Raw genomic sequence first — 25,211 nt, 5'->3', positions numbered from 1 at the left:
CAATGTCTCCTTTCTTAACCAAGTCTTTAATAGTGAGATACTTTATTTCCATATGTTTAGAAGCACTACTAATCTCATTATTCTTTGAAAAGAAAACAACAATACTATTATCACAATAGATTAGTATAGGAGAGGAAATAGGATCAACTAGTCGTATCTCTAAAAACAAATTCTTTAACCATAAAGCTTGCAAAGATGCCTCATAACATACGACAAACTCAACATATATAGTAGATGATGTGATTAAAGTCTATTCAACACTTTTTCAAGAAATAGCAGCACCAACAAAAGTGAAAATATAGCCAGAAGTTGACTTTAAATCATCTACACAACCACCAAAGTCTGAATCTGAATAACCAACAACTCGAAGATTGTCAACATGCTTATACACGAGCATAAAACTCTTCGTTCTTTGCAAATATCTCAAAACTTTCTTGGCTGCAACCCAATGATCATAACCAGGATGAGATAAATATCTCTCAAGAACATTGACTACGAAAGCTATGTCAGGTCGAGTGCAAACCTGAGCATACATCAAACTCCCTACTGCACTTGCATAAGGGATATTCTTCATTGCTTCTCTTTTTTAAGTCGTTCTTAGGACATTGTTGCTTAGTGAACTTGTCCCCTTTCAGAATAGGAACAGAATCAGCTTTACACAAATCCATGTTGAACCTTTTGAGCACACGATTAATGTAAGCTTCTTGAGATAAGCCAAGAACTTTTCGATTCCTGTCACGATGGATCTCAATCCCCAAAACATAGGATGCCTCTCCAAGATCTTTCATATTAAAATTGGTAGACAGAAAACTTTTGGTCTCATTTAGTAATGACAAATCACTGCTGGCAAGTTAAATATCGTCTACATAAAGAACAAGAAAAAATATGATGACTCCCACTGATCTTCATATAAATACACTAGTCAAACTTGTTCTCGATGAAACCCAACAGTGTCACAACCTTATCAAACTTAAAGTACCACTGGTCAGATGCCTATTTGAGACCATAAATGGATCATTTTAATTTGCAAAACAAATTGTCATTTCCATTTTCCTCGAAGCCTTCAGATTGAGACATAAAAAATTTGCTCACTCAATTCTCCATTCAGAACAATAGTTTTAACATCCATTTGATGCAACTCTAAATCAAAATGCGCAACTAAGGCCATAATAATTCTGAATGAATCTTTAGTGGAAACAGGTGAGAAAATTTTGAGTGTAATCAATACCTTCTCTTTGAGTAAAGCCTTTAGCCACTAAACGCGCTTTAAACCTTTCAATCTGTCCCTTTTTATCCCTTTTAGCCTTTAAAATCCACTTACAACCTATTGGTTTAAAACCATCAGGTAATAAAACTAGCTCCCATACACCATTTTTCTTCATGGAGTCGATCTCGTCATCCGTAGCTGCTAACCATTTTGAAGATTGTGGACTATTAAGTGCTTCACTAAAAGTGACAGGATCCACAAAATGATCAATATCATATAGTCAGTCTCCAAGATAAACAAAATTATCATGACACTTTGTTGACTTCTTTTGTCTCTGAGATCTTCTTAGAGGAGGTACTTCTGGAATAACTTCTCTTTGTTGATCATTGTTTTGAATAACATCTTTTACAACTGGAATTTCTTCAATAACAGGATTCTCATTAACAATAGGAGCTTCATCATTAATAGGACCCTCGTCATCTTAAATAGTAGGAGCAATATATTCATCAGCAATGGGAGCGTTATCAACTAGAGTAAGAATAAGACTGCTATTATTATCATCTCTTGAAAAAGACATAGGAATAAAAATTCCTTTAGATGACTCCCCCATTTCAAGAGATGGTGAATGAATATTTTCAGCAACATCAAAATTTAGCAGTCTGAGATTCAACAATTCGCGTACCACGAGTAGGACAGTAAAAGCGATAGCCTTTCGAGCGCATTGGATAACCAATGAAATAACAGCGATTTGTTCTCGGATCTAACTTTTTCAAATTAGGATCATAAATCTTTACTGCAGCTGGACAACCCCATACTCGAAGATGATTAAGACTAGGTTTCCGCCCAGTCCATAACTCAAAAGGGGTCTTGGGAACAGATTTACTGGGAACACGATTTAAAATATAAGTTGCAGTCATGAGTGCTTCACCCCATAAAAACTCTGAAAGATTTGTTCCACTTATCATGTTTCTGATCATATCCATGAGAGTGCGATTTCTCCTTTCAACAACGCCATTTTTCTCAGTGAACCTGACATATTGTATTGAGAAACTACACAATTTTCTGAAAAATATTCAGCAAAAGGCCTCATGTGTTGTTTAGATTCTATATAACAACCAGAATATTCTCCTCCGCGATCAAAATGAACAAATTTTATGACTCTTCCCAATGATTTCTCAAGAACATTTCGAAAGATTTTGACTTTATCAAAAGCGTTGGATTGTCTCTGATCAGGTAGGTGAGGCCATAAGAAGAAAAAACATCAATAAAAGTTATAAAATACTTGTTGCTGCACAACGTGTTGGAATAAGGTTTACTGATGTTAGTGTGGATAATCTCTTATAAAGAGTGACTATAGTGAGCAGTCTGCTTTCTTATTTTAGTCAATTTTTCACCAGTACAATCAGCACAAGTATCACAACCAGAAACATCAACAGGAGAAAGAATTTTAGCTAGAAGTAATCGATCAATTCTTTCTTTAGAAATATGACCCGATTTATCGTGCCAGAATAATAAGGATGTTATCTTAATATAAGATTTCTTATCCACAATATTCACAATATTGAAAAAGGAAGCTAAGGAATTCAATGATAATTTGAAAAGAATATCAGAGTAAAAACAGTTTCCAATTATTCGGAGTCAAACATAATGTCAACACTATAATTGGCTAAACGAAAAGAAAATCATTGTTTAACTATAAGCGGAAGCGAAACTGAATTACTTTAAAAGTAGGAATCAAGAAATTACTGTTCAAAACAATCTGAACACTAAACTGTAATTCAAGAATAAGTGTGCCAATATAGATAACATCAACTCTAACATAAGTGCCACTTTAAGCTTTGACTCCCTCTCACTTATCTTCTGAGATCCCTTAGCCCCTGGTTGTGGTTGCTTCTTTTCATATTTTCTTTATCCTTTGTTGGGCTTGAGTTGAGAAACAAAGTGAGAAGACTCATTCTTCTCATTTTGTTAGCTTGTTTGCTTAACTTTATACTGAGAAATAAGGTTACTAACACTTTATATTTTACTATAAGTGTTTAGGTTGTCTTGATAAGGCTGAAAGAGGCAGGAAGTGCATGAAGAACTTGAAGAATAGTGTAAAAGTCGGGAAGAGGAATATTATAATCTTTCAACTTGTACTGAACATTAATAATTTTTAAAATAAAACCTCGCACTCCTTTGATTTATCATACTGAATGGTTGTCATTGCATTCATAAGATGTCCAACTGCAGCGATTTCACTAGTGTGAAATAGTTTTTCTTTGCTTTGAAATATTCATTAGCATTTGTGGTGTTTGGCAAACCACCAAAAGATGTTCAGGAATTAAACGTTTCACAGCAATGAGACTAAGATGATTTGAATTTTTCCAATGTGCATGAAGAATTTTTGGGCAACAATTCTGATGTTAGAATAAGATCAGCAGATTTTTTCTTCTCGAAGGCATAAGTCCAAATCTATTATGCCTAAATTAATTTTCACATCTCGTTTCCATGTCTTAAAGTTGGAAGCATTCAGAATTCAGATGAAAACGTTATTGTTGTTCGTAGAAAGGAGACCGAAAAATCCAAAAAAATAAAACTTGAATAAGCAATATGAGCGATGCATTAGAAAATATTGTAGAGTCAACTGGTCATTATAAACTCCCCTTTGGGGTGAGAATATAACACACACATGATCTACCTTCATGAAGTTAACAACAAAGAAAAAATACATACCATTTAAGAATTTTATTACCTTTGGGCAAATAAATTTCTTAAAAATATGTATTAATTCAAGCAAAAAATAATAATAAATTTATATATTTAAATTATTACCTTTGGGCAAATAATTAAAATATATACATTTAATATTAACTCACTTCATGGAATGTGAACTAATATATGTAAATACTACCTTTGGGCAAGTAATTACACATATAGTCAACTAAAAGATATAATATTTTCTTCAACATGTGAAATTTGGTGATAAAACAATCATTGAAAATTAATAATTTTCAACCAAATTTCCAAAAGAGATATATAATTGCTTTTATTATATTGATAATCAAAAAATAAAGTGTCCACCATAACACATTATTTTTGTATCAAACAATCAAGTTTTATAACTTTAGAACAACAAATAATTAAAAGATGTGAATATAAGAAAATTGGTGGAGACTACATAGTCAAGATAAATTAAACAAGAGAGTGACTATGTCTTATGGAACGAGAAGAAACCCAAAAAATTTTCTATGATTTACGGATTTTGAAAAATCATCAAAAATTATTTTTAATAATTTTTTAACTGCATAATTATCATTAAAATAATAATAATTATTAAATGGAGTCAAAAAATTAATTAAAAATCACCAAAAAATCAGAAATTAAATTCTAATAACGCTGGAAAAAAGAATCGTCAAAAACGACGTCGGACGGCAGCGCACGCGCCCCCACGCCCCGCTGCCGAGAGTGGGCTTTGCTGGCAGACTTCATCTTCAAGCTTGAACCGGGTCTGAAAGTGGGTCGCACGACCCGGTTCCAGGCGGTCGGGTCGGAGACGAAAAAAATTACCAAAAATCGACGAAAACAACGGGAAAGCTAGGGGTTTTGTCCGGAATCGATTTTCTACTCTATTTATGGGTTCAATTTGGGATTAAACATGTAAAACAATGCTTGATTTTAATGAAACTAATCCGAAAATATAAGAACAAAAAGAACCCGATTTGGCTATGTGTCTCATCCAATTCGAAAAAATCAAACGTCTAGAAACATTTTAAATCAATTGGTAATGAGATTTGCACCATCAATTTTAGTGTATAAACTATAGAATCAAAAATCCCAAATTAAATTTCATAAAGAAAAAAAAAATATAAACCCTAAAAATTTAATCTTAAAATTCTCCTAATTTGTTCAATTACTTTAAGCAAGTAATATATCAAAAGAAAGAAAATTCAATGAGGAATAAAACCCCTAAACTTTTAAGATCGAAAAATAAAAAATTCAACATAAAATAATAACGAAATTAATATGTAATTGGAAAAAAAATAACATATACATATTAATTGATATACAAATTATAGGTTCTAAATCATATACAATAGGTAATCTGATACCACATGTTAGATAAATTAATAATAAACCCAAGATCTATTTGTATATAACATAGAACACAATAATAAGATATAATAATTAAGTATGTGTACCTGATTGATCCATAGCAATTATCTCTGTTTGATCCACAGCAGTTACTCCAATTTGATAGTGCAATACTATCAACTAAGTCTTCCTCCCTAGATATCTAAATCAGAAGCAGATTTATTTATCTGATTATCAAAAGGTATACAATTGTGATGAGACAATATGTATTTATAGAGTTAGGGAAGGGACTTAGCTACAAAACCCTAGTTGGACTGGGCCTGCTCATCAAATGCTTCAGTTAACTAGAAAAACACACACTTCTGCTTCACCTAGACTTTACACACAGATGCTAAGCCCATTAACAATTGATCACCAACAACATGGGCTAACACAGCAAAGAACTATCCAATCAACCCAAGTTTTAATAAAACCAATAAAAGTTAATGTAAGCCCAAATAAAAAGTCTAACATATATCCCATACAAAACTTTACAATTTCATAATTCCAATATAAATCAAAACTATAGAAGAAAACTATATTTCATGTAAATTCTTCATATTCTAAACCAGATAATCAAAATCCTTAATTCTGTGTATAAAAATGATAACAAATATTATAACATAGCAAGGAAAAAAATTACAATGCCTAGGGACTAAAGGAGTAATCTGACAAAATGTTAGTAAGAATGTTTATTACACTTTAAATTGCTACAAATATACATAATTTAATTATAATATCAAACTACAAGCATGATGAGTATCATCATTCTTTCTAGTGTCATTTACCCCATAACTTTCACTTCAAACTTTGTCCTAATCCGTTTAAAGAAGGAAATCACTTTGTTGTCTTGTGCCCCATTCTGTAGAACTTTCTTCAGCCTTTGGGTGATGCCAAGTTATATCATCAACCAATTCAAAGAAGGAGTTCACAAAATTTATCCATAGTCATTTTTACTTTCTCCCTTCTTTTCCATGCCACAATTGTAATCTCAAAGGTCATAAATCTAGAAATGAACCAGAGACCATTGTAGAAAATCAGGGTAAGTTATAAATCATAATCAGTTGAAGGCTGAGTCTTTTAAACTTGGGAAGAATATGTTAAAGCAGGATTGATGTTTTCCATTGCATTTGACTTAAACAGAAAATTCACCTTCATATTTCTCATAATTGAAATGTGAGTGATGATGATATTATCTAGAAGAATGATCCTTTTGTTGCATCTCTCTCCTTAGCAAATCGAATTCCGATTTACTCTCCCATGGTTATAAAACCAATTAATCAAAAAATTATATGCAGAGTCAGTCTGCACAAATTCTCCCACTACTATTTTCAGTAACATGTCATATGCCTCCTCCGTGACACCTGCTCTAGCCAGTCCATTGATGAAGATAGCAAAGGAAACAGCATCGGGACGAATCCCTCTGTTTTGCATCTCATACCACAGATTCCAAGCCCCGTTCAGGTTCCCTGTCCTTAAGTACCCATCTAAAAGCACTAGGAAAGCAAGCTTGTTAATAGGAAACCCCTTTTCTGTCATGTTACATAAAAGATCTTTCGCTTCATTTAAGCAACCCTTCTTGCACAAACCCAATAGCAAATAACCACATGTGGAAGATGATGGAGTTAAACCAAATCTACTCATAATCAAATAAGCCTCATAGGCTTTTTCTTCCAACCCTGCCTTACTATAAGCTGCTATAATAGAGTTAAAAGCAACAACACTGAGAGGAAATCCTTTCTCAAGCATATTTTCCACAGATTTCATGGCTTCATCCGACCGTCCTGCCCAACATAAACCTGCAATCGAAACATCAAACAAAGAACTAACCGGAAACACCTCTGGTACAGTTAAATCCCTCAACAACATGTCTCCAATATTCTCCCTTCCATACTTGTAGTGACCTGCAATCAAGATGTTAAATGTCATGCCATCGGGATTAATACCTTTGTTCTTCATCTCCTCATAAAGCTTGTCTGCCTCACCGGTATCCCCTGACTTAACATACCCATCGATCATGATATTGTATGTTACCGTATTTGGAAAAATACCCACATTAAGGATTCCATCAAAGAAACTTCTGGCTTTCACCATGTCTCCCTCCTTGCACATGGCATTGATAACTGTATTAAAGGTAACAACACTTGGCTCGCATCCATTTGAAATCATAAAATGCATCCATTCAAGTGCATTTGAAATCTGCCCCATCATACAATTCGCATTGATTACAATGTTGTATCCAAAAACATCAGGCTCACAACCAAATTTCCTCATCACATGTAACAAGCTCTCACCAGTTGAGAGCAACCCTTTTCGACAGAACCCGAGAATCATCATATTAAACGTATGAGCCGAAATGGGAGGCCCTTTACTAACAATATCCCTGAAAAGCTTCCACACACTACCATAATCACCAACTCTAATCAATAACTTAAACAGAATTCTAGCAGCTGATGAACTTGGACTCACTCCTACTTCCCTCATTTTACTCACAATCTGCAAAGCCTCGTAGCCCATTTCAGCATTCAAGAAGCCTCGCATAAGGGTATTCAAAACTGAAAAATGTGACTCGTATCTATAGTGATTTTCCCACATGAACTCAACCAAATATCTACTCCTAACAGCTCCAATTCTCTCAATTACATAAGAAACCATGTCCTGGGCCAAAAATTGGAGATCCTCTGCCGCGAAAAAAAGTGCGGCGAGGCCACAAGACCTCAAGACACTATCAGAATGGTCTCTAAAAGAAAATTTAAAGAAAGCAAAGGCCGTGTCTCGAGTTTCCAACATTTTCATTATATTTACAATAGAACATGGGCAAAACTCTCTAGAGAAGTCCTCAAGTATGTGAATTTTCTGGGTTTTGACTATTTTCGACAACCCAACAGCGATTTTTCGCCGTTCGTTCGGGTTTATGCCATTCAAAGAATCCTCGGATATGGGAAAATCAAAAGGCAAAAACTGGTTCAGAAAATCAAAATTCTTCGAATGCCTTACAAGTAAAGTTTTAAGGGTTTGGGGTCGTACCTCGACTGTGCTGAGAATACGGCGCACGTTAGCGGGCATCGGCCGGTTTGCCGGAGATTGTAGCCAGTACCGGTGGAGAAGCGAGTTCTTTGTCTGGGGTTCTAGCGGGGTTTAGGGAGTGAGAATAATAAACGTTCTGTGTGTGTTGAAAAACCTCGATAATGGAGGCCCAATAATTCAGCATATTGTGGCCCAATGTCGTTTAAACAATTATATTGTCGTTTATTTGTTTTTGACTCCTTAAATTTCGTTGTCGTTTACAAAAGCCCTGTTGTTTGAACCTTTCAGGCCTTTTTCTTTCAATTAATATCGTTTTTTTTTACCCGGTGATCAAAATCACACATGATTAAACAAAGCATCAATCCACAATCGGTGGAGACATCTCCTCAAACCAGGATAGCTCATCGTCTAACCGAAGGACATGCTTTGCCAAACCATTTGCTGCAGAATTCTTATCCCGAGCCACATGCGACAAAGCTGCCCCCAGAAATTTAGACAATCAAGCTATGTCTTCAAAATAACACCACATCACATTGAAAAAATACCTCCCCATTATTAATAATTGTCTCCAGAGCTAGCGAAACTGAAAAAACAATGCAACACCAAACCAAAAATACAGGTTATATTAGAATGACAATCTTCAAAATAAAAATAAAAATACAAACTAAGGGCCAGTTTGGCACAGTTGTGTTGTGGGAAAAAGCAGCTGTAGCTGTGCTGTGAAAAAAAACAGTTGTATCAAAACTGTACAAAAAAGCTGAGTTGAGTGTTTGGTAAATTATAAATTTTAAAGTACTGTGAGTTGTTAAGATCTATTATAATGATAATGATAATGTTATAATTTAGTTTATTATAATCACAAATATGTAAAAACTTATTTTATATAATATTTTATTTTTTTATATATTTTTTAATTTTTTTTCAAATATAAATTTGTATGAATTTGATAAAAAATAATTTATAGTATTTGTTTATTATGTTTTATCAAATGTAAAAAAAATTAAAAACTCAAGTATATAAGAAAAATTCTAGGTTGATGTTGCTTGTTAATATTAAAATAAAATATAATTTATTTTTTTTAATAAAATAAGAGATTTAATAATTATTTATTTTATTATAATTAGTTTATTTTATTTATTTTTTATTTTTTTAATATGTAATAAATAAGTAAATATGATTTTAGTACAAAAAAATTATTATAGTCTTTTAATAAAAACAATTTTTTTTTCTAAAAGTTGGGTTGGAGTAGCTTTAGCTTTTAGCTGTAGCTTCTCCAAAAATTCTCCAAAAAGCTGTTTTTGACTGTTTGCCAAACACATTTTTTTCACAGCTTTTCCAAAAAGCAGCTTTTAGCTTTTTCAAAAACTGTACCAAACGGACCGTAAGAAATTAAAACGCAACTCATATCACTAGCTCAACATTACTAAAAAATAAAAAACAACAAAATTACTAAGAATAACTAGCCAAATGTATTTGGCTAGTAACAATATACTAACACCCAAATATAAATTGTTGAAAATCAAAATCAAAAAATTATATATAAAATTAAAGTTATGAGTAAATTCCCTGTTATTGTAGGCCCTCTATAAAATAACCTGTAAAATAACAAAAAATAAACTCTATTACCACACAATATAATGAAAAAAGATAATGTGAAAGAACAATGATAAATCAATCCATATTAAATATAAGGACATAAAAATACTTATCTGTTTAAAGTGAAAAGGTCGTTGAATTAGAAATTATGAGTACAAAAGAAATTATTCTTTTTCCAATTGAGCATACCACAAAACTACCCTAAACAAATAGGGACAAGCCATAAGAAATGGTACAAAAGCCATAAAAGGCACATAAGAAAAACGTAATGTAAATTCATATGAAATAAAGTAAAAAATATTAACTAAAATTTATTAATTGATTTATAAATAAATTGAAAAATTAATTAATATAAATATATACATAAATAAATCAATTACAAATATAATTAATTGTGTAAATGTTTTAAATAAATACCAAGAAATCACAAAAGAAATTCACCTTTCAAAACTATAAACTTGTAAAAATCGAACTTAGAAAATATTATATACATAAATTTTTGTTAATATAATTAAAAAATGCTAGTTGACTATCAATCATATAAAGAATTTTTAAAAGAAATAATTAATAAAATATAACAGGTAAGATTGACATAAAATTATTTAAGATTTTGAAAAGGTGAATGAAATTAATACAATTATAAAGACATAATTGACGCACAAATCAACCTGTTAATTACTAAATATAAAAAATCTAATTGATAACCAAAAAGTATAATTTAATGTAAAATAATTTGAAATGAATACAAATTTTAATAAATTAAAATATAGAAGGTAATTACTTAGCTTAATTTCTCCACCATTTAGTTCTATTACGTGCATGGACTTGGTCCGACTAATCAAAAGATTAGCTTAAAATTAAAATTAAAAAGTTACAGCTAATAAAATAAATCTTAATAGACCAAAAGATGAGCTTAAAATTAAAAAGTTACAGCTAATAAAATAAATCTTTTTAAGGAAAAAACTAAAAAGTAATTAATTTAATTTTAATAAAAATTGCATTTTGAAATTTAACCAATTACATTTTGAAAAAGCTGAAAAAACGTGTTACAATTAATATCAGAGAAATTTAATATAAAAAGCAATAAATTCTATTTATATAAAAAAAATCAAATATAAAAATGAAACAAATATACAATTACTTTTTCGATTACTATCATTGAATGCAATGTCATCTCCACGCCTCCGTCTAAAGTGAGCCACCAAGAACATTAGCCGATTTGTATTGCTGCCGCCTTCATTTTATAGATAAAATATTTGGAAGTGCTTCCGGTCACGAATAAAAGTGTTCGACATAAGTAAATATAAAATTGAGAAACACTAACCACTTCGGATTTTACACATAAGTATTGTAAATACATATATAAACCTGATTAATAATAAGAAAACAAAACCATGCATATAAAAAATAGCATTGCAGTGAAGGGATAAAAGTTGAAAATCAAAAAAAGATTAAAAGGATAGAAAACTTATTGTCATTGATTATACGACCAACCGATTTGAGCGACTCCAAAGCGACAAAGGCGCCTACTTCAAGCGAATTAGGGAGGTCCTTGACGGCACCTGAGATCACTTAATGGAAGACAGAGGTCTCCTTCTTCAACTCAGAGCCGAACTCCTCTCGAGATCGCTACTATAATTGTGGATCACAGACACAGATTTTGTGGCCAAGGACTGGAAAGGTCTGCCAAAGCTCCAAGTATTGGTGCGGCCGGCAGAAGAGAACCGATCTATAGCTGTTTGTTTGTTTGTAAAACATACAATTTTTTCCAATTAATATCGTTTTTTTGTTTCATGAGAAATTTCAATTTTAGAGTACTGTTGCTGTTTAAATCTATTTATTGTGTTCATTTTCATTATCTCATGTTTTGATTGAAACTAAATGCAGTATTAAGAAAAAAAATTCTGAACAAATTAAACCCTCTTTTTCTTTTTTACAAAAAGACAAGGTTAATTAGCAATTTCCCCTCCCCCCCCTCCCCCAACTTTGACATGTACTAAATCATGTCTCCTGAACTTTTTTGACCGTTAAAAATTCCCTCTGAACTATTAAGATTGTTAAATTTAAGGACTTTTATCTAATTTTAATAAAAAAATTCTAACATGGATGAAAGTTCAGGGGGCATGATTTGATACATATAAAAGTTTGAGGAGCATGATTTGGTAGATATCAAAGTCTGAGGAACATGATTTAATACCTGAAACAGTAAAATTGAATGAAATTAGACAAAAGTCTTTAAATTTAACAATCTCAATAGTTCAGGTTGAATTTTTAACAGCCAAAAAAGTTCAGGGGGTATGATTTGGTATATGTCAAACAGTCAAAATTCGGGAGAAAATTTACTAATTAGCCAAAAAACAAAATTAAACTTAAATATAGTGGAATTTTATAGATTTTTGAACAAGAGTAATTTGCGGTATAAATACTTAAGTTTAACTCCCAGTTGTAAATAAATACCTAAGTTTAATTTTTTGTAGTAATAATACCTCAGTTATATTTTTAGAATTTCATAAGTACCTCACTGTTAAATGCCAAATTATTATCCACATGTCATTTTCTTATTAGTATATTTAAAATAATTTTTTTTAAAAAATAAAAATTTAATGATGTGGACCAATCAATTGCCACGATAATTTACTTAACACTTAACAGCTAGATACTTATAGAAGTTTTAAAAATATAACTTAGGTATTATTACTATCAAAAATTAAATCTAATTTATTTATAACTGAGAGGTAACTTAAGTATTTATACGATAAATTACTCTTAAAATAATTATAAATTTATCTTAAAAAAAATAAAAGGCCTGTCGTTTAACACTTCCTTTTTTCTTTCATATATATAACATCTGTCGTTTTAAACTTAATTTCGTTTAAACTTTTATTTAGCCCTTTTCTTCAATTAATATATATTTTTTTTTTGAGAAATTTTAATTTTAGAGTACTGTCATTATTTAAATCTCTTAATTGTGTTAATTTTATTTTCTCATGTTTGGACCGAAAGAAACTAATATGGCGTTTCGTTGGGACTGGGAGAAATAAAAGTATAAAAATAAGTGAGAATAGTAATAGGACTATGAATAAAATGAAATAAAATTTAAAATATATTAAAAAAAATTAATAAAAAAATTATTAATTTTTTTTTTATCATATATTGAAATAGTTTTTCTTTTCATTTTAAAATAGTGAATGATATTCTAAAACTTTAATATACAACTAAACAATGAATAGAATGAAAATTATTTCCAGTTTTTTTATTTTTTTTTTCATTACCACTAACCAAATGCCACTTTAATATTAAGAATTTTTTTTAGACAAAATTAAACTTAAAAATCTAGTGTAGTTCTTTAAAATTTTGGAACATTTATCTAAAAAAATATAAAAGAAAGTATTTTTTCTTTAAAAAAAAAAAGAAAAAAGAAAATTGGGATATAACAACATTTTCGTAAACTGTAATTTTTTTTCATACCATAGAGAAAATTAATTATCTATTTGTAAACCAAAACCAAAAATACATTAAGCCACACTTATATTAGAGTAATTACAACCAATCATCCATATTTAAGATTGGTTCCACTTATCACATAAAAGTATGTTATATTTATGTGTAATTTGCTTATATAATGGGGGTTTCCGAAAGAAGAAACGTTCAAAATCAAATCATGATGGTTTTCAAAGATGCCCCAGATTCAAGGCCCAATTAGCATTGCAACTGGGCTAAACCTTGTAAACTCAGCTTATTACAGCCCAATGTCGTTTATTTTGTGCTAAGACTGATGAGAAATTTACACAAAGTTTTTTTTTTTTTTATTCAAAAATTTACACAAAGTTGAAAGTACTTAAAATCACATATTCTTTACATTTTTATTTTTTAAAAAAGAAAACAACGTTATTTTTATGTTGTTACAACATTATTTATATTTTTGCAGTGTGAAAACAACGGTCATTTTTAAAACAACTTAAAAATAATGGTCTGTAAAAAAAAATGTAAAAATATATAAAAAAAAAGTCAAAATTCCATAAAAACGTAAATTTTAGTTATTATTAAGTATTTCTGAGATAATTGCAAGACTGATCCTATATTTTTTTGTTTGATTGTCGTTTTTTCAATTTTTCTCTTTTAAACTTTTGTAGTCTTTTTTTGCTGAACTATTGTCGTTTTTTCTTTGTTTTATAATGCTGCCCTAATTTAATTTTTTTTCTTTCGTGATCTGTTACTATAAAGTCTATACTCGCCTAGCCTTACATATATGTACATTTTATTGTCATTTTACGTTTTTTTCCCCACAAATTATCACCATTTTCAAAGTTTTGTGAAATTTGTGATAAGAACATATTTGATTAATATCCTCGTAAACTGTAATAATTAATTAATTATATATATGAAAATCATTTTTAGGCACTTGTGTCAAATATGTATATAATTGTTTGTTATAATGTCGTTTATTGAAGATAACCATAAATATGAGAGCTTAAATCATGCATAATTGCATATAATAGGACACTGAAAGCTCTCCTTGTTATCTTGCCTACAACACTCCTTCCTTTTCCAATTTCCATCCATCTCTCCAAAAACACATTCAAATAAATTCTTATCCCAAAAAAGATACAAATAAACTATAATAATTAATCCCTTATATATATAAATAAAACTATAATGATTAATAAAGCTAAAAAAAGGTGGGATATACTACTACAAATGCCCTCTTTCATTTCAGCTCTTCTTTAATGTGTTTGTGTCTACTTCAAGCAACTAAAACTATATAAAAAAAGTAATGACAGCATGATAAATGATAATTTTAGAACAAAGAAAAACTAATACAAGCAAAGAGAGATAGAAACATGTGATTGTTAGTTTACCTTTTAATTAGATTTGGATGCACTTTGGTTTATATACATGTAAAGAGATCGAGAAAAATCTTGTATTGGAATCTAATTCTAGTGACTTGGTATGATGATAGTTTATATTATTTCAGTTCTGTTAATTCCAATTTTGGCATATTTAATTGACAAAAATATTTTATTATTCTTTGTATATTTCGGCTGGCATATATTGATATGGTTTCCCTATTTGTGTATATTTAAACTTGGAAGGAAAGTTGACTAGCTTTCCTATTTATGGAAATTGAGGTAAATATGGTAAGTTTTGATTACACATTGATTCTTTGCTAACCAGCTGTTATTCTGATCTTGTGTTTAGTTTCCCATTTTCTAAGATCAGGTTTCTTGAAGAGAAAACCGGAGCTAAACTTTCCTTTTCTATAAAAGGAAAGTTGTAGTTACTGCCCACGATTCTGTAGGTACAGAAACGGAAATTCCTGGACTGATTGGAGAATTATTTTAGGGAAGTTTCTAGTGGGTTGAGGTCTTGTTCAGACCGAATGTAAGATGTCTATGAGATGTATATTCATTATAAATACATCCTATAGCTGCTAGGTTTTGCATCTCTTTCACACACTTAGAATTGTATTCATATCTTAAGGAAAGGGTGTCTTTGTTTTGTTAACTCTTTTATTCACTTTCATATCATAAGAAAAGAGTGTCTTTGTTTTGTAGAGAAGAGTTGTTCTACTCTTACTCTGTTTATTTGTTGTTTGTATTGTCTTGAGTCTGTATTCAAGTCTACAACGAAGAAGAACATCAGTGCACCTTCGGAAGAAGGGTATTTACAAGCTTTCGGGAGATTGCTTTTGAAGTCTTGCATCGGGAGGATACAAGCACACAACCTTCGGGAGATGGTTGTATAGGCTTTCGGGAGATAGCCTTTAAGCCTTGAATCGGGAGGATTCAAGCACTCTTCAAGGTGATCGAAGGGAGTTCGAGCTCTTGGAGTTTTATCAAGATTCGATTAGTAGGTGGAATACATCAAGCTTGCGGCATACAATAAGAGGGGGTCTATTTATGCATAAGTCAATCACTTTGTATTTTTGATACCGATCTAATGAATCTTATCTCTGGGGGTGGCCCCGTGGACTAGTAACAATCTGAAAGGATTGTTGAAACCACGTACAAAAATCTTGTGTGTTTTTACTTTTATGCACTGTTTGTTTTTCTGGGTTTCTCTGGAGTTACAGAGTTGCATTCTGTAACTACAAAAAACTGTTTTCAGTACTAGTTTTATTATTCTGCATTTAATTAATCATTTAATTAAATAATCAAACTGGGAATATTAAAATACGGAATTTCATTTGGTATCAGAGCAAGTCACTAAATTCTTAGTGAGATCTTGAGGTTATTCCGTTTAACTTGTTTTGTGTGAGATGTCTTTGTTTGCAGAAGGAAGTTCTATCTCTAGACCTCCTCTATTGAATGAGTCGAATTATCCTTATTGGAAGGTCAGGATGAGAGCTTTCATCAAATCGCAAGATGAGAAGGCATGGAGAGCTATTCTTACAGGTTGGTCTCAACCTACTGAAAATGATGAAAAAGGTAATACTCAGGTAAAATCTGAACTCAGTTGGACCACTGAAGATGAAAAACTGTCTGGTTATAATAATAAGGCTTTACATGCTATTTTTAATGGTGTTGGTGAAGGCTTTATTAAATTAATCTCATCTTGTGAATCTGCAAAGGAAGCATGGGAAATCCTTCAAATTCAATTTGAAGGTACTGCTGATGTAAAGAGATCACGATTTACCATGCTACAAACTAGATTTGATGAATTGAGAATGTCAGATACTGAAACTTTAAATGATTTCTATGAAAGATTATCTGATATTTCTAATGAGTTTTTTGCCTTGGGAGAAAAACTAGATGAATCTGTCTTGGTTCGAAAAATTGTTCGAGTTCTTCCTGACAGGTTTGATACAAAATTGCTTGCAATGGAAGAGGCAAAAGATTTTGGCAAAATGAAGGTTGAGGAACTCATGGGATCTTTAAGAACCTTTGAGTTGAATCAACAAATCAAGAAAAAGAGTAAGCAAAATCTCTCGAATGAGAAAAGCAAAGGTATTGCCTTTAATGCTTCTGAAAATATTGTTTCTGATGATGAAAATGATGATGAAATGGTTCTATTGGCAAAAAATTTCCAAAAATTCATGAAATCTGCTGGAAATAAAAAGATCTTTTCAAAGAACCCAAAAGGTAACATTTCTGGTAATATTCCCTCTAAACCTTTTTCATCTAACAATAAAAAAGGTATTAAATGCAGAGAATGTGAAGGTTTTGGTCACACTCAATCCGAATGTGCTAATACCTTAAAGAAAAATAAAAAGGGATTAAATGTTACTTGGAGTGATGATTATGAAAGTAGTGAGGATGAAAAAGAAAAGGTTGTCCTAACAAGTGTTTTGTCAAGAAATTTGCAGGAAAAAGGAAAGAGCATTTGCTTGAACAATATCCTGATCAATGACAACAAGGAAGAATCCAGATCCGAATCAGATGAGTCAGAAATTGATGAGGATTCCATGGTTGAATATTACAAGGTAATGTTTGGTAAGTGGTTGGAAACTTGTGCTGAAAATCGCTCCCTGGTTAAAGATAATAAAATTTTGTGTAACAACATTAATGAGTTGGAAGATAAACTTAAATGTTGTGAATCTGAATTGTCTTTAAAAGAGTCAAAGATTATTTCTTTAACCAAGGAAATTGATAACATTAAAAAGAATGTTAAAATGCTAAATCCAGGTTCCACCATCTTTGAAAAAATTCAAAAATCTGGCCAAACCAATCATGCTGGGCTGGGTTATGTTCCAAATCAACCTGTTTCTAATACCACTAATAGTTTTGTTTCTGGAAGAACTGTTTCTACCTCGCAGGTTTCTGTCTCTACAGCAAAGCACTCTGCTGTTACAGAAAAGAAGCAGCACGGTAAGTTTGACAATTTCAAAGGGACTGGAAGACGTTTCATTCCTATTTGCCATTTTTGTGGAGTAAAAGGTCACATTCGACCTAAATGCATAACCATGCATAACATGTTTAAATTTAATTACATTGGAAATAAACATGTTTTACAAAAACAAAAATGGATTGTCAAAAACAAATGCTTGGTAGGTTCTACTTGTTTTAAAACTGCTGCTTCTAACATGTGGTATTTTGATAGTGGTTGTTCTAGACACATGACAGGTGAAAAAGAATTTCTTGTGAACATAAGACCAATGCACTGTGGAGAAGTTACATTTGGTAACAGTCTTACTGGTAAAGTCATAGGAATGGGAACTCTCAAGTTCGAAGGGCTTCCTAAACTAAAGAATGTCATGTTGGTTGAAGGACTAAAAGCTAATCTACTTAGCATTAGTCAGATTTGTGATCAGGGTTATTCTGTGAGCTTTGATAGCAATCATTGCTATGTATATAATATTCTTGATGAAATTGTGTTACAAGGGCTGCGATCTAGTGATAATTGTTATACTCTCACTACGCATGCCACTTGTCATTCTGTCAATGAAAATGTTACTGACCTATGGCATGAAAAACTTGGTCACATCCATTTTAAAAATCTGAAAAAATTATCTGTTTCAGGGATTGTTCGAGGATTACCTAAATTAGGTAAAGAGTCATTGGGAAAATGTGGACCATGCCAGTTAGGTAAGCAACTGAAAATTTCTCACAAGAGTGTCCCGGATGTGAATACTTCTAGAGTTCTCGAACTCTTGCACATGGACTTAATGGGTCCAATCCAGGTAGAAAGCTTAAATGGTAAGAGGTATATTTTTGTTTGTGTTGATGATTTTTCTCGATTCTCATGGGTGGATTTTTTGAGAGAAAAATTTGATACTTTTGAAGCTTTCCAATCTTTGTGTTTGAAATTACGAGTTGAAAAAGATTGTAACATTGGCAAAATTGTTAGGATTAGGAGTGATCATGGTAAGGAATTTGAAAATACCGTATATGATGAATTTTGTAAAGCTAACGGTATTTCTCATGAATTTTCTGCTCCTAAAACTCCTCAGCAAAATGGAGTGGTTGAAAGAAAGAATCGTACTCTAACAGAAATGGCTAGAGTAATGTTGAATAGCAAGAAGCTCACAAAGCGTCTTTGGGCCGAAGCCATCAACAATGCTTGCTATACCATCAACAGAGTATTCTTACGTCCAGGTACTCACAAAACACCATATGAAATCTGGAAAGGTAAGAAACCAAATGTAAGTCACTTTCATGTGTTTGGATGTGTGTGTTATATTTTACAAGATCGTGATTACATTGGTAAATTTGATGCTAAAAGTGATGAAGGTGTTTTCTTAGGATATTCCACAAATAGTAGGGCATATCGTGTGTATAACATGAGAACCCAAACTGTTATGGAATCTGCTAATGTTGTTGATGATGATCTAAAAGATTTTTCTGAGTTTTCCACAGAAGAACAGATTGAAGATTTGCTTGAAAATCCTGCTGCTGAGGAAAAGGAACCTGACGAAGCTTCAGAAGCAGTAGTTGAGGCTACTGTGCAGGAATCTGTTGCTACAGAAAAACCAACAAAAAAAGAATCCGAGTATCCTTTAAATTCAATCACTGATCCAATACAGAGGGAACCATCCTCCAGGGTTAAAAAGAATCATCCTTCAGATCTCATCCTCGGAAACTTGGATGAGAGCATGGTTACAAGAAGAAAATATGCAAATATAATTCAATTTTTATGTTTTATTTCTTCTTTAGAACCTAAATCTGTAAAAGAAGCACTAATGGATGAAGATTGGTTTTTAGCTATGCAGGATGAGCTTCATCAGTTTGTTCGAAACAAAGTTTGGAAAATGATTCCAAGATCACCGTTTGTGAACATCATTGGAAACAAATGGATCTTCAAAAATAAGAGTGATGAGTTTGGCACTATCATTCGAAACAAGGCAAGGTTGGTTGCCCAAGGATACACTCAAGTTGAGGGTGTTGATTTTGATGAAACATTTGCTCCAGTAGCTAGACTGGAATCGATCAGGTTACTTCTTTCCATAGCTTGCATTCTTGGTATTAAATTGTATCAAATGGATGTCAAATTCGCTTTTTTGAATGGGCTGTTAAAAGAAGAGGTGTATGTGGAACAACCTAAAGGGTTTGAGGATCCACATTTTCCTGATCATGTTTATAAGTTAGACAAGGCGTTGTATGGTCTAAAACAAGCACCACGTGCTTGGTATGAGCGTCTAACTGAATTCTTGCTTTCTCATGATTACAAGAGAGGAAAGGTTGATAAAACACTTTTCATCAAAAACATTAATTCTGATGTGATTGTTGCTCAAATATATGTTGATGATATTGTGTTTGGCTCTACTTCTAACTATGAAGTGCAGGTTTTTGTTTCCCAAATGCAAAAGGAGTTCGAAATGAGTATGGTAGGTGAACTCACTTATTTTCTCGGTCTTCAAGTGAAGCAATCTGATGAGGGAACTTTTGTCACTCAAAGCAAGTATGCAAAGAATTTGGTGAAAAAGTTTGGTCTTGAGAAAGCCAAACATACCAACACTCCCATGAGCACAACTTTGAAATTAAACAAAGATGAACAAAAAGTAAAGATAGATCAAAATTTGTATCGAAGTATGATAGGTAGTTTGCTTTATCTTACTGCTAGTCGTCCTGACATTTGTTATAGTGTTGGTGTTTGTGCACGATATCAGGCAAATCCCATGGAATCCCATCTTTCTGCTGTGAAAAGAATCATTTGCTATGTAAATAGCACTATTGATTTTGGGATTTGGTTTTCAAAAGACACTAATTCTAACCTTGTTTGCTTTAGTGATGCTGATTGGGCAGGTAATGCAGATGATAGAAAAAGTACTAGTGGTGGATGTTTCTATCTTGGAAACAATCTGGTTTCATGGCATAGCAAGAAGCAAAACTCAATCTCTCTGTCCACAGCAGAGGCTGAGTACATTGCTGCGGGTAGTTGTTGTACCCAATTGTTATGGATGAAACAAATGATGGCAGATTATGGGTTTGATTTGAAAACTTTAACCATCTTTTGTGATAACACTAGTGCTATAAACATTTCTAAGAACCCTGTTCAACACTCTCGCACAAAGCACATAGACATTCGTCATCACTTTATTAGAGAGCTTGTGGAAAATAAAATTCTTGTCTTAGAATATGTTGAAACTAGCAAACAAATTGCAGATATTTTTACTAAAGCTCTTGACTCGGTCCGATTTATTTCTCTAAGGAAATCCTTAGGGGTTTGTACTGTTTAATGCTTTTATTTTTTCATAATCCTTGATATTTGAGTTGTCTTAGAGTTCATAATGTCTTGTCTTTGTCCTAGAAGAAAATTTCAACCTTATAAGAATTTCAGTCATTATTTTATTGCTAATGTTGTAATATTATGATGTCATACAGGTTCGTCAGGAAAATTGTCCACTCCTCACAGGAATATTCAGGTTCATCAAACAGTGTTATGTAAGCTACCATTTTCGAATAATGTTGTTCAAAAACTGTGTGTTCAAGCTCCATTGGATTAATAGAGCTACCTATCTCAATGTGTGAAAGCCATCTCTGAGTAAGTTAGAACTATGTAATTAGGAGTTATGTAGAAGATACGCTACCATTGAAAAGGGCTACCATTGAGGTAGTGTGACAGCGTCTCCTATGGGTACAATTTATCAGAAAAAGTCTTTTTGACAAATTGGGCAATGTTCCCTGCTTACACTTTCACACACTAATGCTTGACACAGTTTGTGGTAAAAATTGTTTCTTCTCGAAAATGGTGTTATAAAGCTGTTACATACTGTTTGATGTGCTTTAATATTCTTGGTGACGGAGTCAATTTTTTCCTGCGAACCGGTATGACCTCATTCTATTACTTCATTAGTTTGATAAAATAATTTCTGATTATTCTTATGAGTTTGATTTTTTCATCAGGGACAAAGACAAATGGACATTGTGAATTCTAGTTGCAAAAATATCAAGGTTATTTTATTTTTCTGTCTTTTAATCAAAAAATAATAAAAAAAAAGGTTCGTGATCGAGTTGTCAAGTGAGCTTTGTTAAAAATTTTTGTTATTTTTTTTTTGTTATGTTTCATTATGTTCTTAGACACAATTTTTTGCTCTTAAGTGGTGATTAGTGCTTTTTGTGTCTTGGTGTGTTCTCTTGTTCTTTATTTGCAGTTTTTCTTTGGGGGCATTTTTTGAAAAAATAAAAGAAAAAGGGGGGCATATTTTAATTTTTTCTTTTCGAATTTTTTTCGAATCCTTGTAAATTTTTTCTTTTAGTTTTTCATTTTATGGAAACATGTTTTAATTGTACTTATTTATTTAGAATGTTTCCTTTATTTGTGGAGATTTGGTCTTTTTGGTGTGTATAGGAAACTTGTACTTAAATAATTAATTATTTTTTGTTTCCTTTTTGGTGGCAATTTCGGATTTGGTGGGGTTTTTATTTCTTAGATTTTGTGGGAATATTTGGTTTCCTTTTTCCATTTAAGGAAACTTTGACTACATTTGAAAAACCTTTTTTGGTTTCCTCTTTTTCCTCTTCCCACGTGGTAAGTAAGGTAAGTAAGTTACTTTCCTTTTTACAATTTTTTCTTATTGGTTAATTAATATTGAAATGTTATATGCTTAACCACCCATTCACCCACGATCACCACTCTCTTCTTCCTTCATTCTTTTTTTTTTCTCTCAAAGGTCTAATTTCTTTTTCAAAGTGAAAGAGTGTTGTGTTCTAGGGTTTCAAAGAAAAATGGCCAAAACTAAGAATTCTCAACCGTCCAAGAAGCCCTCTCGTGGCTCTGCCTCTGCTTCTCCGGTCACCCCGCCTACGCCGCCTGCACCAGCAACCGGAGCTTCTGGTTCGTCTTCTGCTCTGACGAAGTCTGCCAAGAAATCGAAGACCCAAGCTCGAAAATCAGTGGCAAATTTCTCCTCTCCACTTGTTGGTGCCTCTCATATTGCTTCTCCAACACCTGGGTTGGGTGATCATGATGAATCCCATTCATCCGATCACACATTGTCGAAGTCCTCTTCTTCGAATGGTGCTCCTAATGTCGACCAAACTTTGGTGACCTTGCCCACGGTGAGTTCTCGAACTAGGTCCAAGGTTTCCACTCCTAAAAAGCCTGAAGTGCTTAAACCTAAAATTGCATCCAAAGGGAAAAAGGTGGTTTCTTCATCTTCAAAGGGCAAAAATCTCAAGGAGAATCCCCCTTCGGTCTCTTCCTCGGATTCTGAACCAGAAGAAAGTGAGGAGGATCATGATTCAGAGGGCTTGTCCGATTCAAGTGAAGAATTTGTGCCCAAAGATCTTCCTGCTGTTGATGATTCTGGATCCGAGAGTGAAGAACCAGAAACTGAGCCTGTCACTACAGAATCTGTTCCAGTCCCTCCTGCTGTTCCAAAGAAGGACAAAGGAAAAAGGCCCATTTTCTCTACAAATCCTGTTCTTCCACAGAAAAGAAAGAGGCCCTCTGGTATTTCTCTTGATAACTTCAAGCCCCACTCTCATTATTTTTGTTATAATGATCATGCTAGAGATATGAAATTTTATGAGAATATGAATTTTACTGTGGAGAAAAATTTTAATGTTATTGCTCATAAGCCTTTTGGAGTGTATAACATGTTGAAAGAAAGACAATGGGTAGATACCTTGATCGGTTTTGATGGGTATGTGGATAGAATTGTGAAGGAATTTTATGCTAACATCACTGATGAGTTTCTCGATGAGGACTCTTTCATGTTTGGCAAAGTTTTTGTCAGAGGACACTGGTATTCCTTTACTGTGAAGGATGTTGCTGAGGCTCTCAATTTGCCTATGGGAATTGAGCCAACTGATGTGGAGTTTGATCGTCAAAAGGTGTTCGGTTATCTCTCTGGTGATAATGAAATTGAACTCTCCGACACCATGCATATGTCTCAACTCACCTATCAACATGCTGCTCTCATGAGGTTTGCCCTATCCGATTGGTTTCCTTGCTCCAATCCGGTAAATGTTTCAAATGAACTTGCTTTCTTTTTGTATAAAGTTTCAATTGGTGCTAAAATTGATTTGGCTGACATGATTTGGGAGCAAATTGTTTCTCTTCGAAAGGGTAAGAAACCTAGGCTCAATCTCATTTTTCCTCACTTAATCTATAAAATTTTATCTGATCAAGAGGAATTGATTCTTGAGAATGAATCAATTGAGATGCCTGCTGTTGGAACCACTTTCAAAATTCCTGAGAAGCCTCCTTAAGGAAAAGCTGCTCAAAGAAAGGCTCGGTCTGCTTCCCCTGGTCTTACAAATGATCCTGCTGCTGCATCTGCTTCCACTTCTGCTCCTACAGAAATGGCAGAATTCAACTTGCGTTTGGGAAGAATGGAGACAAGTCAGGCCTTGCTTCTTAGGAAGATGGACAGCATCATGAAATACTTCCGACCCAATGATGATGAATAAGTGGTTCAATCTTTTATCTTTTGCTTTTTATTAATGTTTATTTGAACTTATGACTTTGTCCATGTTTGTTTTTGCTATCTTTGGCTCCTTAATAGACAAAAAGGGGGAGTAGTATTATTTTTTGGATTCATTGAACTCCTTGTTACAACTCTGGACCCTTGGTTTTAGGGGGAGTTGCTTGTTTGTGGTTTAACACTTTTCCGTTTAAAAAGTTGTTTGTGGTTTAACACTTTTTCGTTTAAAAAGTTGTTTGTGGTTTAACACTTTTCCATTTAAAAAGTTGTGTTCTTCGGTTTGCAAGCTTTTCCGTCCAAAAAAAGTTCTATGTTTTATGTGTTAGAGAGCTTTCATGCAGGGGGAGTATTTTCTATACTCTTGTATCTTTAAAAAGCTATTTGCTTTGGTTTCTAACACTTGATGCAGGTTTTCTCATAATAAAATATTTCGTCAATCAAAGTGCCAAAGGGGGAGATTGTCAATTCCAATTTTGGCATATTTAATTGACAAAAATATTTTATTATTCTTTGTATATTTTGGCTGGCATATATTGATATGGTTTCCCTATTTGTGTATATCTAAACTTGGAAGGAAAGTTGACTAGCTTTCCTATTTATGGAAATTGAGGTAAATATGGTAAGTTTTGATTACACATTGATTCTTTGCTAACCAGCTGTTATTCTGATCTTGTGTTGAGTTTCCCATTTTCTAAGATCAGGTTTCTTGAAGAGAAAACCGGAGCTAAACTTTCCTTTTCTATAAAAGGAAAGTTGTAGTTACTGCCCACGATTCTGTAGGTACAGAAACGGAAATTCCTGGACTGATTGGAGAATTATTTTAGGGAAGTTTCTAGTGGGTTGAGGTCTTGTTCAGACCGAATGTAAGCTGTCTATGAGATGTATATTCATTATAAATACATCCTATAGCTGCTAGGTTTTGCATCTCTTTCACACACTTAGAATTGTATTCATATCTTA

General features: G+C 32.6%; 1 protein-coding gene across 2 annotated transcripts; it reads right to left on the bottom strand.

Annotated features, from left to right (window-relative positions):
• Positions 1 to 5,909: 5,909 nt before the first annotated feature.
• LOC115710687 (putative pentatricopeptide repeat-containing protein At1g09680) lies at positions 5,910 to 9,079 on the bottom strand. 2 transcript variants are annotated; one of them, XR_009684856.1, is made up of 2 exons: positions 6,473 to 9,076; positions 5,910 to 6,326 (listed from the first exon to the last, which is right to left on the bottom strand). XR_009684856.1 is itself a non-coding variant. In XM_061105463.1 (2 exons), exons 1-2 carry the CDS (start codon positions 8,384 to 8,386, stop codon positions 6,551 to 6,553), a joined length of 1,755 nt encoding a protein of 584 aa, XP_060961446.1. In that variant the 5' UTR covers positions 8,387 to 9,079; the 3' UTR covers positions 5,910 to 6,550. The 2 variants fall into 2 exon arrangements, 1 of the variants encoding a protein (XP_060961446.1); XM_061105463.1 differs by having other exon boundaries at positions 5,910 to 7,224; positions 7,306 to 9,079.
• Between the last annotated feature and the right edge of the window lie 16,132 nt (positions 9,080 to 25,211).

The sequence above is a fragment of the Cannabis sativa genome, chromosome X (assembly GCF_029168945.1).
Source record: "Cannabis sativa cultivar Pink pepper isolate KNU-18-1 chromosome X, ASM2916894v1, whole genome shotgun sequence".
Classification (NCBI taxonomy): domain Eukaryota; kingdom Viridiplantae; phylum Streptophyta; class Magnoliopsida; order Rosales; family Cannabaceae; genus Cannabis; species Cannabis sativa.
This window is presented reverse-complemented; position numbering and strand designations above follow the sequence as displayed.